This window comes from Hyla sarda, chromosome 2 (assembly GCF_029499605.1).
Source record: "Hyla sarda isolate aHylSar1 chromosome 2, aHylSar1.hap1, whole genome shotgun sequence".
In the NCBI taxonomy this organism is placed as follows: domain Eukaryota; kingdom Metazoa; phylum Chordata; class Amphibia; order Anura; family Hylidae; genus Hyla; species Hyla sarda.
Genome location: NC_079190.1, coordinates 72,912,766 through 72,927,546, shown reverse-complemented (window position 1 = coordinate 72,927,546; position 14,781 = coordinate 72,912,766). Strand labels below are relative to the sequence as shown.

Here is a 14,781-nt window from a genome sequence, read left to right as displayed (position 1 = left end):
AGTGGCTGTATCTACACGGGGGCTATATAGTGGCTGTATCTATACGGGGGCTATATAGTGGCTGTATCTATATGGGGGCTATATAGTGGCTGTATCTATATGGGGGTTGTATGGGGCTGTATCTATACAGCGGCACAACGTTGTCACTACTATTACTGTTGAGGCAATATTGATGGGGAGTTTTTATAGAGGAGGGGATGGTGCTGGAGAAAGGAGCGTAAAATGTTTGTCTGTCAGATTCAGTAGAGACAGGTCATGGCCAGAAGAACTCTTCATGGAGGTCTGGACCAGATGGAGAAGAAAAAGCAAAGTGAACAAGTCAGATCGGAAAATACATCACCTGTGCTTTACTCAGAGAAGATGTCACCTGTGAGTGACTGGATGTAACTCTATTATGTCTGCGTTATGCTGGGATGTGGGGGTGATACTCGGGTCTGATTCTGGGGTCTGTATTATGTAGGGGAGTGTAATTCTGGGGTCTGTATTATGCATTGGGGTGGGTTACTGAGGACTGTATTATGCATTGGGGTGGATACTGGGGACTGATTCTGGGGTCTGTATTATGCATTAGGGTGGGTTATTGGGGTCTGTATTGTGCAGGGGGATGATCCTGAGGACTGATTCTGGGGACTGTATTATATGCATTAGGGTGGGTTATTGGGGTCTGTATTGTGCAGGGGGATGATCCTGAGGACTGATTCTGGGGTCTGTATTATGCATTAGGGTGGGTTATTGGGGTCTGTATTGTGCAGGGGGATGATCCTGAGGACTGATTCTGGGGTCTGTATTATGCAGGTCACCAATCCCCTCCCTCTGTATTGTCCTCATGGTAAGGTCCTTAGAGTGTGGACAATATGAAGGAAAAATTCAGAAAAAAAAAAAACCTACCCAGTAACCAGTGCCATACCTACACTTTGGCAAAAACCGACCAAAGCCCGTAGGTGCCAATGATGTCACTTATCGGCGCCTGCACTGTGGATGAGGCCAGGCTGTACTGCGGGAAACATGAGGTAAGCATAATTTCATTATTTTTTTTCCTTCTGGTACCTTGGCCTGGCCTTATGTTAACCTACCTGGCTAGCTACGTATCCACATGGCTACCTGCCTACATAGCTGCCTACCCATCTACCAACCTACCTACATAACTAGATGCCTACATACACAGATACATAGCTACTTACCTGGTTACCAATCTAACTACATAGCTACCTACCTACATAGCTAGCTAGGTGGCTACCAACCTACCTAAATAGCTACCTACTTATTTACCTACCTACATAGCTACTTGGCTTCCTACCTCATAACCTAGCTACCTACCTTCATAGTTACTTACCTAGCTACCTACCTCTTTATTTACCTAGTTACCTGCTGATTTACCTGCCTATCTATATGTAATTACCTACCTATCTACATGCCACAATCCCCACCAACAATAAACCACAGGTATAATGTGTAGGTGTCCCAATATTAATTAACATTAATAATGTACGAGCTACATACTGTCACGACCCCAGATGCTGACATATACTGTGGCATACATCAGCGCCATTCATTGCGATGGCCTAAACTCAATCACCAAGTGACTTATTTAGGTCCACTGGTATGTGCTAATTTTACCAGACTTAACTGCAAACTAGGTGACTCTGTTCTTGCCAATAAAACGAATGGGACCCGCCTGAGGATGTACGCCTGCAGGATCCTGGCCTTATGTTTACGTGCAGATAATTCAGTCACCTTGGTATTGTTGCATCTGTATATCTTGTCCCTGTTCCTCCAGTTTTTCCACCACACACCTCACATACTTTTACCACAGAAAGAAACACATGAATAGCAAAGCAACAAACAAACACATTATAAAGCGAAAGACAAACATGTTCCCCATCCCAATCGGCAGAGGCACGTCTGTACACAGAGAAACGGACGCCACAAAAGGGAGGCATGGCGGCCATTTTGTCAGTGACAGAGCTCGCGTTGGTAGTGTACGTGGTCTCCGAGTACATGGCGGCTCTCATTGACCTACGTTTAGCTGCTTCTGCCTCCGATTGCCTGAGAGTACAAGTGACATTTGTAAGGTCTTTACACGGTTGTCTGTTTACCTGTCAACTCTATAGGCTGCTGATGGCTTATACCTTGGCTGTCATCCTCCTGTAGGCTGCTGGTAATGCAGAAGTATAGCTGGGAGAAGGACACCCGGCTCACCCCATGTACAGCAGCCCGCAGCCCGCTATTACCTGCTGCTCCACCGGGACACAGACAGACAGCATGCAGGGTGAGTGTGATCAGTGCCCTATACAGTCTGCAGGGTGAGTGTGATCAGTGCCCTATACAATCTGCAGAGTGAGTGTGATCAGTGCCCTATACAATCTGCAGGGTGAGTGTGATCAGTGCCCTATACAGTCTGCAGGGTGAGTGTGATCAGTGCCCTATACAATCTGCAGGGTGAGTGTGATCAGTGCCCTATACAGTCTGCAGGGTGAGTGTGATCAGTGCCCTATACAGTCTGCAGGGTGAGTGTGATCAGTGCCCTATACAATCTGCAGGGTGAGTGTGATCAGTGCCCTATACAATCTGCAGGGTGAGTGTGATCAGTGCCCTATACAATCTGCAGGGTGAGTGTGATCAGTGCCCTATACAATCTGCAGAGTGAGTGTGATCAGTGCCCTATACAATCTGCAGGGTGAGTGTGATCAGTGCCCTATACAGTCTGCAGGGTGAGTGTGATCAGTGCCCTATACAGTCTGCAGGGTGAGTGTGATCAGTGCCCTATACAGTCTGCAGGGTGAGTGTGATCAGTGCCCTATACAATCTGCAGGGTGAGTGTGATCAGTGCCCTATACAATCTGCAGGGTGAGTGTGATCAGTGCCCTATACAATCTGCAGGGTGAGTGTGATCAGTGCCCTATACAATCTGCAGGGTGAGTGTGATCAGTGCCCTATACAATCTGCAGGGTGAGTGTGATCAGTGGCCTATACAGTCTGCAGGGTGAGTGTGATCAGTGCCCTATAGAGTCTGCAGGGTGAGTGTGATCAGTGCCCTATACAATCTGCAGGGTGAGTGTGATCAGTGCCCTATACAGTCTGCAGGGTGAGTGTGATCAGTGCCCTATACAATCTGCAGAGTGAGTGTGATCAGTGCCCTATACAGTCTGCAGGGTGAGTGTGATCAGTGCCCTATACAATCTGCAGGGTGAGTGTGATCAGTGCCCTATACAATCTGCAGGGTGAGTGTGATCAGTGCCCTATACAATCTGCAGGGTGAGTGTGATCAGTGCCCTATACAGTCTGCAGGGTGAGTGTGATCAGTGCCCTATACAATCTGCAGGGTGAGTGTGATCAGTGCCCTATACAATCTGCAGGGTGAGTGTGATCAGTGCCCTATACAATCTGCAGGGTGAGTGTGATCAGTGCCCTATACAATCTGCAGGGTGAGTGTGATCAGTGCCCTATACAGTCTGCAGGGTGAGTGTGATCAGTGCCCTATACAATCTGCAGGGTGAGTGTGATCAGTGCCCTATACAGTCTGCAGGGTGAGTGTGATCAGTGCCCTATACAATCTGCAGAGTGAGTGTGATCAGTGCCCTATACAGTCTGCAGGGTGAGTGTGATCAGTGCCCTATACAATCTGCAGGGTGAGTGTGATCAGTGCCCTATACAATCTGCAGGGTGAGTGTGATCAGTGCCCTATACAATCTGCAGAGTGAGTGTGATCAGTGCCATATACAGTCTGCAGGGTGAGTGTGATCAGTGCCCTATACAATCTGCAGGGTGAGTGTGATCAGTGCCCTATACAGTCTGCAGGGTGAGTGTGATCAGTGCCCTATACAATCTGCAGGGTGAGTGTGATCAGTGCCCTATACAGTCTGCAGGGTGAGTGTGATCAGTGCCCTATACAGTCTGCAGGGTGAGTGTGATCAGTGCCCTATACAATCTGCAGGGTGAGTGTGATCAGTGCCCTATACAATCTGCAGGGTGAGTGTGATCAGTGCCCTATACAATCTGCAGGGTGAGTGTGATCAGTGCCCTATACAATCTGCAGGGTGAGTGTGATCAGTGCCCTATACAATCTGCAGGGTGAGTGTGATCAGTGCCCTATACAATCTGCAGGGTGAGTGTGATCAGTGCCCTATACAGTCTGCAGGGTGAGTGTGATCAGTGCCCTATACAATCTGCAGGGTGAGTGTGATCAGTGCCCTATACAATCTGCAGGGTGAGTGTGATCAGTGCCCTATACAATCTGCAGGGTGAGTGTGATCAGTGCCCTATACAATCTGCAGGGTGAGTGTGATCAGTGCCCTATACAATCTGCAGGGTGAGTGTGATCAGTGCCCTATACAATCTGCAGGGTGAGTGTGATCAGTGCCCTATACAATCTGCAGGGTGAGTGTGATCAGTGCCCTATACAATCTGCAGGGTGAGTGTGATCAGTGCCCTATACAATCTGCAGGGTGAGTGTGATCAGTGCCCTATACAATCTGCAGGGTGAGTGTGATCAGTGCCCTATACAATCTGCAGGGTGAGTGTGATCAGTGCCCTATACAATCTGCAGGGTGAGTGTGATCAGTGCCCTATACAATCTGCAGGGTGAGTGTGATCAGTGCCCTATACAGCATACAGGGTGAGTGTGATCAGTACCCTATACAGTCTGCAGGGTGAGTGTGATCAGTGCCCTTTACAATCTGCAGGGTGAGTGTGATCAGTGCCCTATACAGTCTGCAGGGTGAGTGTGATCAGTGCCCTATACAGTCTGCAGGGTGAGTGTGATCAGTGCCCTATACAATCTGCAGGTGAGTGTGATCAGTGCCCTATGCAGGGTGAGTGTGATCAGTGCCCTATACAATCTGCAGGGTGAGTGTGATCAGTGCCCTATACAGTCTGCAGGGTGAGTGTGATCAGTGCCCTATACAATCTGCAGGGTGAGTGTGATCAGTGCCCTATACAGTCTGCAGGGTGAGTGTGATCAGTGCCCTTTGTTACAGGATGAATGACACTGCTTTTTAGTGGAAGCCCTTTAATAATATCTTGTTATGTCTCATTCTAGCAAGGACTGGTGACAACTAAGCTTTCAGCAGCCCAAGTGTCATGTACATTGATTCAGCTACTGTGCTGATCCCCAACCTGTCACTCACCAGCCTTCCCTGTCACTCACCAGCCTTCCCTGTCACTCACCAGCCTTCCCTGTCACTCACCAGCCTTCCCTGTCACTCACCAGCCTGCCCTGTCACTCACAGCCTGCCCTGTCATTCACCAGCCTGCCCTGTCACTCACCAGCCTGCCCTGTCACTCACCAGCCTTCCCTGTCACTCACCAGCCTGCCCTGTCACTCACCAGCCTGCCCTGTCATTCACCAGCCTGCCCTGTCACTCACCAGCCTGCCCTGTCACTCACCAGCCTTCCCTGTCACTCACCAGCCTTCCCTGTCACTCACCAGCCTGCCCTGTCACTCACCAGCCTGCCCTGTCACTCACCAGCCTGCCCTGTCACTCACCAGCCTTCCCTGTCACTCACCAGCCTGCCCTGTCACTCACCAGCTGTGCAAAACTACAGCTCCCAGCCTGCCCTAACATGCTGGGAGTTGTAATTTTGTAACAGATGGAGAGAATCACTGTGGATCATTGTGCTACAAAATAAGGGACAGTTCACTGCTGGTAAGGGTATTTTGCTGGGGATTCTCTTCTGCAGATTTTATCAATGCTTTAGGCTACCTTCACACTAGGTAGTTTCCGAGCAGAAATTCCACAGCCTCCCATTGTTTTCATTCTTTTGGAGGAATCCGCTTAGATATTCACTGCTTTCTATGGAGTCTGCCCTGTCTATGGAGCCTAGCTGTCCAGAAATCGCAGCAGACAAAGTCTCCGTAGTGTCACGGTACCCTTAATAGCAGAAAATCTACAGCAGAAAAGCTGCAGCAGAAAATACACACGTGCGAATGTTCCTTAGGAGTCCATTCACACAGCAGTTTTCATGCAGATTTCCTGCAGCGTATTTGCTGTGGAAAATCCACAGCAGATTTTGCTACCATTGACTTCAATGGGTCTGCAAAAAAATCCATAAATCTGCCACTATTGCAGATTTTATGCACACCTATTGAAGTGAATGGTAGAAAAATCTGCCTCAGATTTTCCACAGCAAGTACACTGCGGAAAATATGCACAAAATCTGCTCCTGTAAATGTGGACCCTTAGGGCTCGTTTACATGGGAAGATTCGCCAACAAACTCGCAACGTGTTTTCCACTATGAGTAGAAATGTGGGTGGGCTCTCCGCAGTCCGCAGCAGATTTTCAGCAGTGGAATTTCTGTTGGCAAAAATTCACTGCAGACCCCATTGAAGTTTAATTCCGCTGCCGAAAAATTTGCCATGGAGAGCTCACCCATATATTTAAACTCGCAATGGGAACCACGCTGCAAGTTCACTGGCTAATCCACCCATATGAACGCATATGAAGGGTACGTTCACACGAGCATATTTTGCTGCAGATTTTCTGCTGCAGATTTTCCTACCCATTGTCTTCAATGGGTAGGAAAATCAGCAGCAGAAAATCTGCACCAAAATGTACCCAAAAAGAAAATCCGCCGTGGAGAACCACGCTGCTAACTTGCAATTAAATCTGCTTGTGTGAACGGCTCTTGTTAAATTACTGTCCGAATGGCGTCAGTGGGGAGGATCGGTGGCAGGAGAGTATGTGGTTTTCTTTTATGTTCCCCCATCCTGAGCTCTTTTCCATATAAAAAAAATATTTACCCGGACAACCTCTTTAAAGGGTACCTCTCATCAAATAAACTTTTGATATATTTTAGATTAATGAATGTTGAATAACTTTCCAATAGCATGTTAATGAAAAATATGCTTCTTTCTATTGTATTTTTCCCGATCAGTCCTGTCAGCAAGCATTTCTGACTCATGCTGGAGTCCTAAACACTCAGAGCTGCCAGCCTGCTTTGTTCACAGCCAAACAGGCTGTGAACAAAGCAGGCTGGCAGCTCCGAGTGTTCTCCTTTGTGAACAAAGCAAACTGGCAGCTCGTAGTGTTTAGGACTCCAGCATGAGTCTGAAATGCTTGCTGCCAGGACTGGTAGGGAGACACCTAGTGGTCATTTCTTCAAAGTGGAAAATTAAATAGAAAGAAGCATATTTTTTAATAACATGCAATTGTGAAGTTATTCTGCATACATTAATCTATAATATATCAAAAGTTTTTTTGATGAGAGGTACCCTTTAAGCAATAATATTAGTTAATATCAGGTACAGTGCATATCTTTATATTTCTTTCTCTTTGGTGTTTTAGGTCAAGCCCCACGGTTTTCTAAAGTCCATTTATTCACACTACTAAGCCTATGGATGGAGGTTTTTCCCTCCTCCAAAGATACTCAGGACAAAAAGGTAAATTAAGAGTATTTTTTCCATCTACAAAGCAATGTAACAAGTAGTCAAGGTATTTTGATAGAAAAACCCAGTGTAGATTGAATCTGAAATAATAGCTGTCCCCCTGCCCCTACCCATTGCCAGCGGGCATTCGGTAGGTTGTCAAGAGATAAAGGACATATAAAGTAAGTATCTCTTCACAAGGTTGGTTTGTAAACACATAGGGGTAGATTTATCAAAATGTGCGCAAAGGAAAAGTTGCCCAGTTGCCCATAGCAACCAATCAGATCGCTTCTTTCATTTTGCAGAGGCCTTGTTAAAAGTGAAAGAAGCAATCTGATTGGTTGCTATGGGCAACTCAGCAACTTTTCCTCTGGACAGGTTTTGATAAATCTCCCCCCTAGGCCCAGATTTATCAAACTGTGTGAGAGAAAAAGTGGAGGGATTTTCTCACAGCAACCAATCACAGCTCAGCTAACAAGCTCTGGTAAAGTGGAAGCTGAGCTGTGATTGGTTGCTGTTGAAAAAATCACTACATTTTTACCCTCAAACAGTTTGATAAATCTGGGCCATAGGGAGAGATCAAAACCTGTGCTAAAGGAAAAGTTGCCCAGTTGCCCATAGCAACCAGATTGCTTCTTTCATTTTGCAGAGGTTAAGTTAAAAATGAAAGAAGCGAGGTGATTGGTTGCTATGGGCAACTGGGCAACTTTTCCTCTGAACAGCAAGGTCTCAAATGGCTGGAGGTGCTCAACCCCATATGCAGTTGTGCATTTATACTGGGGGAGCAGATCCTGCCCTTGTAGTCCGTTGCTAGGGGCGATCCCCAGCATAAAAATGCATACAATGGGGGATGCCTGCAGCGGACTACAAGTGCCACAATAGAATCCTACACCAGATAGACCAGTGGTCTTCAACCTGCGGACCTCCAGATGTTGCGAAACTACAACTCCCAGCATGCCCGGGCAGCCGTTGGCTGTCCGGGCATGCTGGAAGTTGTAGTTTTGCAACATCTGGAGGTCTGCAGGTTGAAGACCACTGAGATAGACGGTGGGGATGTGTAACAATTAGAATAATACAGGAATGTTGGTGCACTACTGTGGTAGATGTAGACAGTAACATATGACTAACCTTGTTAGTAGAGATGAGCGAACTTACAGTAAATTCGATTTGTCACGAACTTCTCGGCTCGGCAGTTGATGACTTATCCTGCATAAATGAGTTCAGCTTTCAGGTGCTCCGGTGGGCTGGAATGGTGGATACAGTCCTAGGAGAGAGTCTCCTAGGACTGTATCCACCGTTTCCAGTCCACGGGAGCACCTGAAAGCTGAACTCATTTATTCAGGATAAGTCATCAACTGCCGAGCCGAGAAGTTTGTGACGAATCGAATTTACTGTAAGTTCGCTCATCTCTACTTGTTAGTAAAAAATCTTGTACTTGGAGTTGTATAAACTCCCAATCTAATGCGCCTTAATCACTATTATAGGCAGCATTTCGGTGCACCTGTGGGTCCGGCAACATATCAGCCTTCTTGGGTGGGGCTCATAACCTTCCTCCCACTGTATGTGTGCTTAGCCACACTGGAGGGTATCTGGGAACAGGCTGTGACTTCGGACCTATTGCCACTGTAATTGCCCACTGGCCCCTGGTATTGCCCATATGGCACAGGTAGGTTTAGTGTTAGGTCCCGTGCCACTTGAGAAACCTTGGCGTGGTGTGCGGGCTCAGGTATGTCCTTCATATAAGAATATTCTGGCTTATGTCTCAATTTTAACACCATTTTGAGGGTTAGTCATATGTTACTGTTTACATCTACCACAGTAGTGCACCTAAATGTATGGACAACTTTTCATCTGGACAGGTTTTAATAAATCTACCCCCATAGCTGTTCGTAAACATACTGTAGATCTGCATAGAAGTTGTAGACACCAACTGGTTGACGGAGCTGCTGAGGGCTTGTTCACACTGCCGGCGCGCTCCATTAAAGGGAGTCAGTCCGTGGGAAAGATGGTAGTTGAGCGGAGAAAAAAATGAATGCATGTCCTATTTTTTTAATTTATTTTTCCTCTACTCAACCCCTGTAAAATACCAGACACTGACGGACCTTATTTAAAGGGGTACTCCACCCCTAGACAACTTATCCCCTATCCAAATGATAGGTGATAAGATGTCTGATCGTGGGGGTCCCCAGCGGCGTGACCCCCACGATCAGACATTTTATCCCTATCCAAAGGATAGGGGATAAGATGTCTAGGGGTGGAGTACCCCTTTAAGTCAAGGGGATTTGGCGGGAATCTGGAATTGTGCATTAAATATAAATAGAAAACAATAAATATGCAGTGAAATGTATTCTTGATTGAGTTCTATTACTACTTTTATTAGGACAGAACATTTTATTGGTGTTTTCTGTGTCTCCCTCTGGTTTCACTTTACACGATTATTTTTTTATATTTTTTTCAGCAGATAAAGAAGACGGGGCTTGTAGTTGTAAGAAACATGAAGATCATCGGACTCCATTGCTCCAGCAGTGAGCTTCATGCCGGTCAGATTGCAGTGATAAAGCATGGCTCGTGTCTCAAGGATTGTGATCTCTATTTCTCCAGAAAACCTTGCTCTACATGCCTGAAAATGATTGTTAACGGTGAGTGGACACATCCTTTCATTATTTTTTATACCAGAAATGTATAGTATAATAAAGGGATTGTGTCATCTTCATTTGTTTTCCTGATTACAGGCATACTTAAACTTAAACATGTTTTTTTTTCTAATCTTTCTATTTTCTGATTGCAATATTTATATAACATTTTGCACATATTATGAAGGTAGTCATCTTGCATTTAGCTATATTCTTTACAGCAGAACCCATGGACCATAGACCACAATAGACAAGACCTGTCCCATACACATGATATGGAGACACTATTGGGCACGCTTTGTGACCTTTTCAGAAGTCATTCTACAAGGAGGGGGTTGCTGTGAATGGTGGCAGAGCTAGTGTTGTCTATCTTACTGGTGTCAGCTTTCACTATACTCCTGTCTGTACGTAGTAGAAGGGCATCTATACAGGGCAGGAAGTCTCAGCTCAGTTTTAGGCCAAAATGGAAACTGCGAGATTAATAATTAAGATTATTATAATATTAGTCTTAAACAATATGGATAAGGGCTCGTTCACATTAATGTCAGACCCTGTTAATTCATGCCTGTTGTCAAATCCATTCAAGCCTTTTGCAAACAGCTGTTAATGGATCCCATTGATGTCAGTAGGATTTTTTTTTTTACAATCCATTTATCACCTGTTTGCACTCGTTTGGTTCCTATTCTGTTATTTTTAGCAGAGAAAAGAGGTTGCATTCAGTATATAGTGTCTTTTTTACTTTTTTCTAATCCCTCACCGGGAGCCTTGAATAGCAGGCTCCGAGTGGCCAATTACGCCTGTCGGTGGAGTTGCGCTGCGTTCCCCGGCCGGCCAGGTAGATGCTCTGCTGTTCAGCAGGGACAGATATATAGATGCACTGCGGGGGGACAGATATATATCGCTGGGGGAACAGATATATAGAAGCGATGCTGGGGGACAGACATATAGAGCTATATGTCTGGCCCCCCACAGCAAATCTACATATCTGTCCCTGCAGAGGTATATATCTGTCCCCCGCAGTGCATCCCTGCTGAACAACAGAGCATCTGGCTGGCCGGCCGGGGGAACTACTACACCCATCATGGAAACGAGTCTGTTCCATGATAGGAGTAGTAGTAGTAGTCCCAGCTGCAGGAGTCTGTAGGCGGCTGACTTTTCATACTAACAGATGGAAAAACTGATGCCAAAAGATGCCACTAAATGGCATCCCTTTGCATCAGTTTGCATCTGTTAGTAGTATGGAAACATTGACAGGAAAAAACTTGGGATTGGGTACAACGACCGTGTGAACCTAGCCTAAGCTTTATTTTTTTATCTATTTTTTTTTCTTTAAATCAACTGGTGTCAGAAAGTTAAACATCTGTAAATTATTTCTATTTAGAAATCTTAATCCTTCCAGTACTTATCAGCAGCTGTATTCTACAAAGGAAGTTCCTTTCTTTTTCAATTTCTTTTCTGTCTGACCACAGTGCTCTCTGCTGACACCCCTGTCCATGTCAGGAACTGTCCAGAGCAGGATAGGTTTGCTATAGGGATTTTCTCCTAATCTGGAAATTTTCTGACATGGACAGAGGTGTCAGCAGAGAGCACTGTGGTCAGACAGAAACAAAATTCAAAAAGAATATAAATTCCTCTGTAGTATACAGCATCTGATAAGTACTGGAAGGATTACGAATTTTAAATAGAAGTCATATACAGATGTTTAACTTTCTGACACCAGTTGATTTAAAAATAAATTATTTTTCACCGGAGTACCCCTTTAAGCAATAGGTTGTATTTGATATATTCCCTTGAATGTATATGTTTTCTTTCTATTTCCAGCTGGTGTGAACCGTATCTCATACTGGCCTTCAGATCCTGAGATGAGTCTACAGCAAGAAAACTCTTCCCAAACTAGCATTGAGGATGCAAGGCTGGATGCCAAGGCAGTAGAGAGGTTGAAATCGAACAGTCGTGCCCATGTTTGTGTGCTCTTGCAGCCATTGGCATGCTACATGGTGCAGTTTGTAGAAGAGACATCATTGAAATGTGACTTTGTACAGAAGATTACCAAGATAAAGCCTGATTTTACGAGAAGCACTTTTTATGAGTATCGCCAGGAACGGGTTAAGGAGTATGAAGCTCTTTTTTTAATCTCCAGCAAAGACACGCACAAAGAGATTCTGAGATTGATGGGACTGGAGAATCTGTGTGAGGACCCATATTTCGGTTGCCTGAGGCAGAACATGAAGGATCATGTCCTTATTCTTGCTACTGTTGCAGCCAGTATTCCTAGCTACTCTCATTTTGGTTTCTACCTCAGTGAGACAAGTGATGAGAACCAAAAGGGACTTACCCAAGAAATTGCCCGGCACTGTATAATACAAGCACGACTGCTGGCGTATCGAACTGGTTAGAGGCTCATACAATTCCGTGATTGTAATAGTTGCTGTTTGAACACACACCAATGATAATATGAATAGAAGCTATATATGGGAAGGGGGCATAAACTTAAAGGGGTACTCCACTGCCCAAGTGTCCGGAACATTTTATTTCCGAACGCTGGGTGCAGGCTGCGGGGGTTGTGACATCACGGCCACGCCACTCAATGCAAGTATATGGGAGGGGGCGTGGCGGGTGTCACGCCCCCTCCCATATACCTGGATTGAGGGGGCGTGGCTGTGACGGCATGAGGGGGCATGGCCGTGACGGCACGACCCCCGCAGCCCGCACCCAGTGTTCGGAACTAAATTTTCAGATGCTGGGGCGGTGGAGTACCTCTTTAATACTACCTCTATGTATCCCTATCCACAGTATCTGGACAATACCGCTCTGCTTACGTGAAAAACAAAACATATAAACCGATAGGAACCACTTACAGCAGACCCAATGCTAAGGGTACATTCATACGAGCTGGGGATCCGCCGCTGAAGGACCGCTGTATGCTGCCTTTACAGATGCATGCCCGGAGCGGCAATACGTAGCTACGAGCAAACACACTGTCATGTACGATATACTCGCACATCGTGGCAGCTCTCGGCCTAGCTCATAGGGTGGGGGGAGTGGCCACGATGTCTCCGAATGCAATGTGCATGCGCAGCGACTCGCACACCAGTTCAGTGTGTCTGCTTGTAGCTTCGTATTGCCGCTCCGAGCAGGCACCTATAAAGGCAGCATAAAGCGGTCCTTTAGCGGCGGATCCGCAGCGTAATCCTAATGGAGTACATAGAGACACATTGGCAATACAAAATAACACTGCGATACAATAGTATTGCAGTGTACTGTACAAGTGATCAAAGGATTGCTTTTACAAGACACCGAAGAGGGCTTTAAATAGTGTTTAAAGTCTAAACTGTTTTTAGAAATCTAAAAAAAAAAAAACCTTCCTACTAAAAATTTGATTTTTTTTCCCATTTTTAAATAAAAATAATTGAAACTAGGAATGTTATATATATATATGTATATATATATATATATAATATAAATATATATATATATATATATATATATATATATATATATATATATATATATATATATATATATATATACCGTATATACTCGAGTATAAGCCGAGTTTTTCAGCACGATTTTTCGTGCTGAAAACACCCCCCTCGGCTTATACTCGAGTGAACTCCCCCACCCGCAGTGGTCTTCAACCTGCGGACCTCCAGAGGTTTCAAAACTACAACTCCCAGCAAGCCCGGGCAGCCATCGGCTGTCCGGGCTTGCTGGGAGTTGTAGTTTTGAAACCTCCGGAGGTCCGCAGGTTGAAGACCACTGCGGCCTTCGACATCATCCAGCCCCCTCTCACCCCCCTTTAGTTCTGTACCGTACTCCCCTCCGCTCGGCGCTGGTCCGGTCCTGCAGGGCTGTCCGGAGAGGAGGTGGTCCGGTGGGATAGTGGTTCCGGGCTGCTATCTTCACCGGGGAGGCCTCTTCTAAGCGCTTCGGGTCCGGCCCCAGAATAGTCACGTTGCCTTGACAACGACGCAGAGGTACGTTCATTGCCAACGTACTTCTGCGTCATTGTCAAGGCAACGCCTCTATTCCGGGCCGGAAGCGCGGAGAAGAGGCGCCCCCGGTGAAGATAGCAGCCCGGAACCACTATCCCACCGGACCACCTCCTCACCGGACAGTCCTGCAGGACCGGACCAGCGTCGAGCGGAGGTGAGTACTGTACAGAACTAAAGGGGGGTGAGAGGGGGCTGGATGATGTTGAAGGCCGCAGTGGTCTTCAACCTGCGGACCTCCGGAGGTTTCAAAACTACAACTCCCAGCAAGCCCGGACAGCCGATGGCTGCCCGGGCTTGCTGGGAGTTGTAGTTTTGAAACCTCTGGAGGTCCGCAGGTTGAAGACCACTGAGGGCGGATGATGAGAAGAGGATGATGAAGGGGGGGTGTGGGATGATAAGAGGATGATGAAGGGGGGGGGTGGGATGATGAAGGGGGGTGGGGATGATGAAGGGGGGTGGGGATGATGACAAGGGGATGATGAAGGGGGTGGGGATGATGAAAAGAGGATGATGAAGGGGGGTGTGTGGGATGATTACAAGGGGATGATGAAGGGGGTGGGGATGATTACAAGGGGATGATGAAGGGGGGTGGGGATGATGACAAGGGGATGATGAAGGGGGGATGTGTGGGATGATGACAAGGGGATGATGACAGGTGATGATGATGAGGGTCTGGATGATGACAGGCGGTGATGATGATGAAGATGTTAATGACGGGTCTGGATGATGACAGGGGGGGATGATGTATTTCCCACCCTAGGCTTATACTCGAGTCAATAACTTTTCCTG

At 46.4% G+C, this 14,781-nt stretch overlaps 1 protein-coding gene across 2 annotated transcripts in view; it reads left to right on the top strand.

Moving 5' to 3' along the window:
* Positions 1–1,979: 1,979 nt before the first annotated feature.
* The window catches only part of CDADC1 (cytidine and dCMP deaminase domain containing 1), a 32,930-nt gene continuing 20,128 nt past the window's right edge, over positions 1,980–14,781 (top strand). The window contains exons 1-4 of one of the 2 annotated variants that reach the window (XM_056562077.1): positions 1,980–2,269; positions 7,285–7,379; positions 9,826–10,003; positions 11,819–12,388. In XM_056562077.1, the coding sequence (XP_056418052.1) occupies positions 2,203–2,269; positions 7,285–7,379; positions 9,826–10,003; positions 11,819–12,388 (910 nt within the window). In that variant the 5' untranslated portion in view covers positions 1,980–2,202. Of the gene's footprint in view, positions 2,270–7,284; positions 7,380–9,822; positions 10,004–11,818; positions 12,389–14,781 lie in introns of both variants that reach the window. The other variant, XM_056562076.1, reaches the window with a different exon arrangement.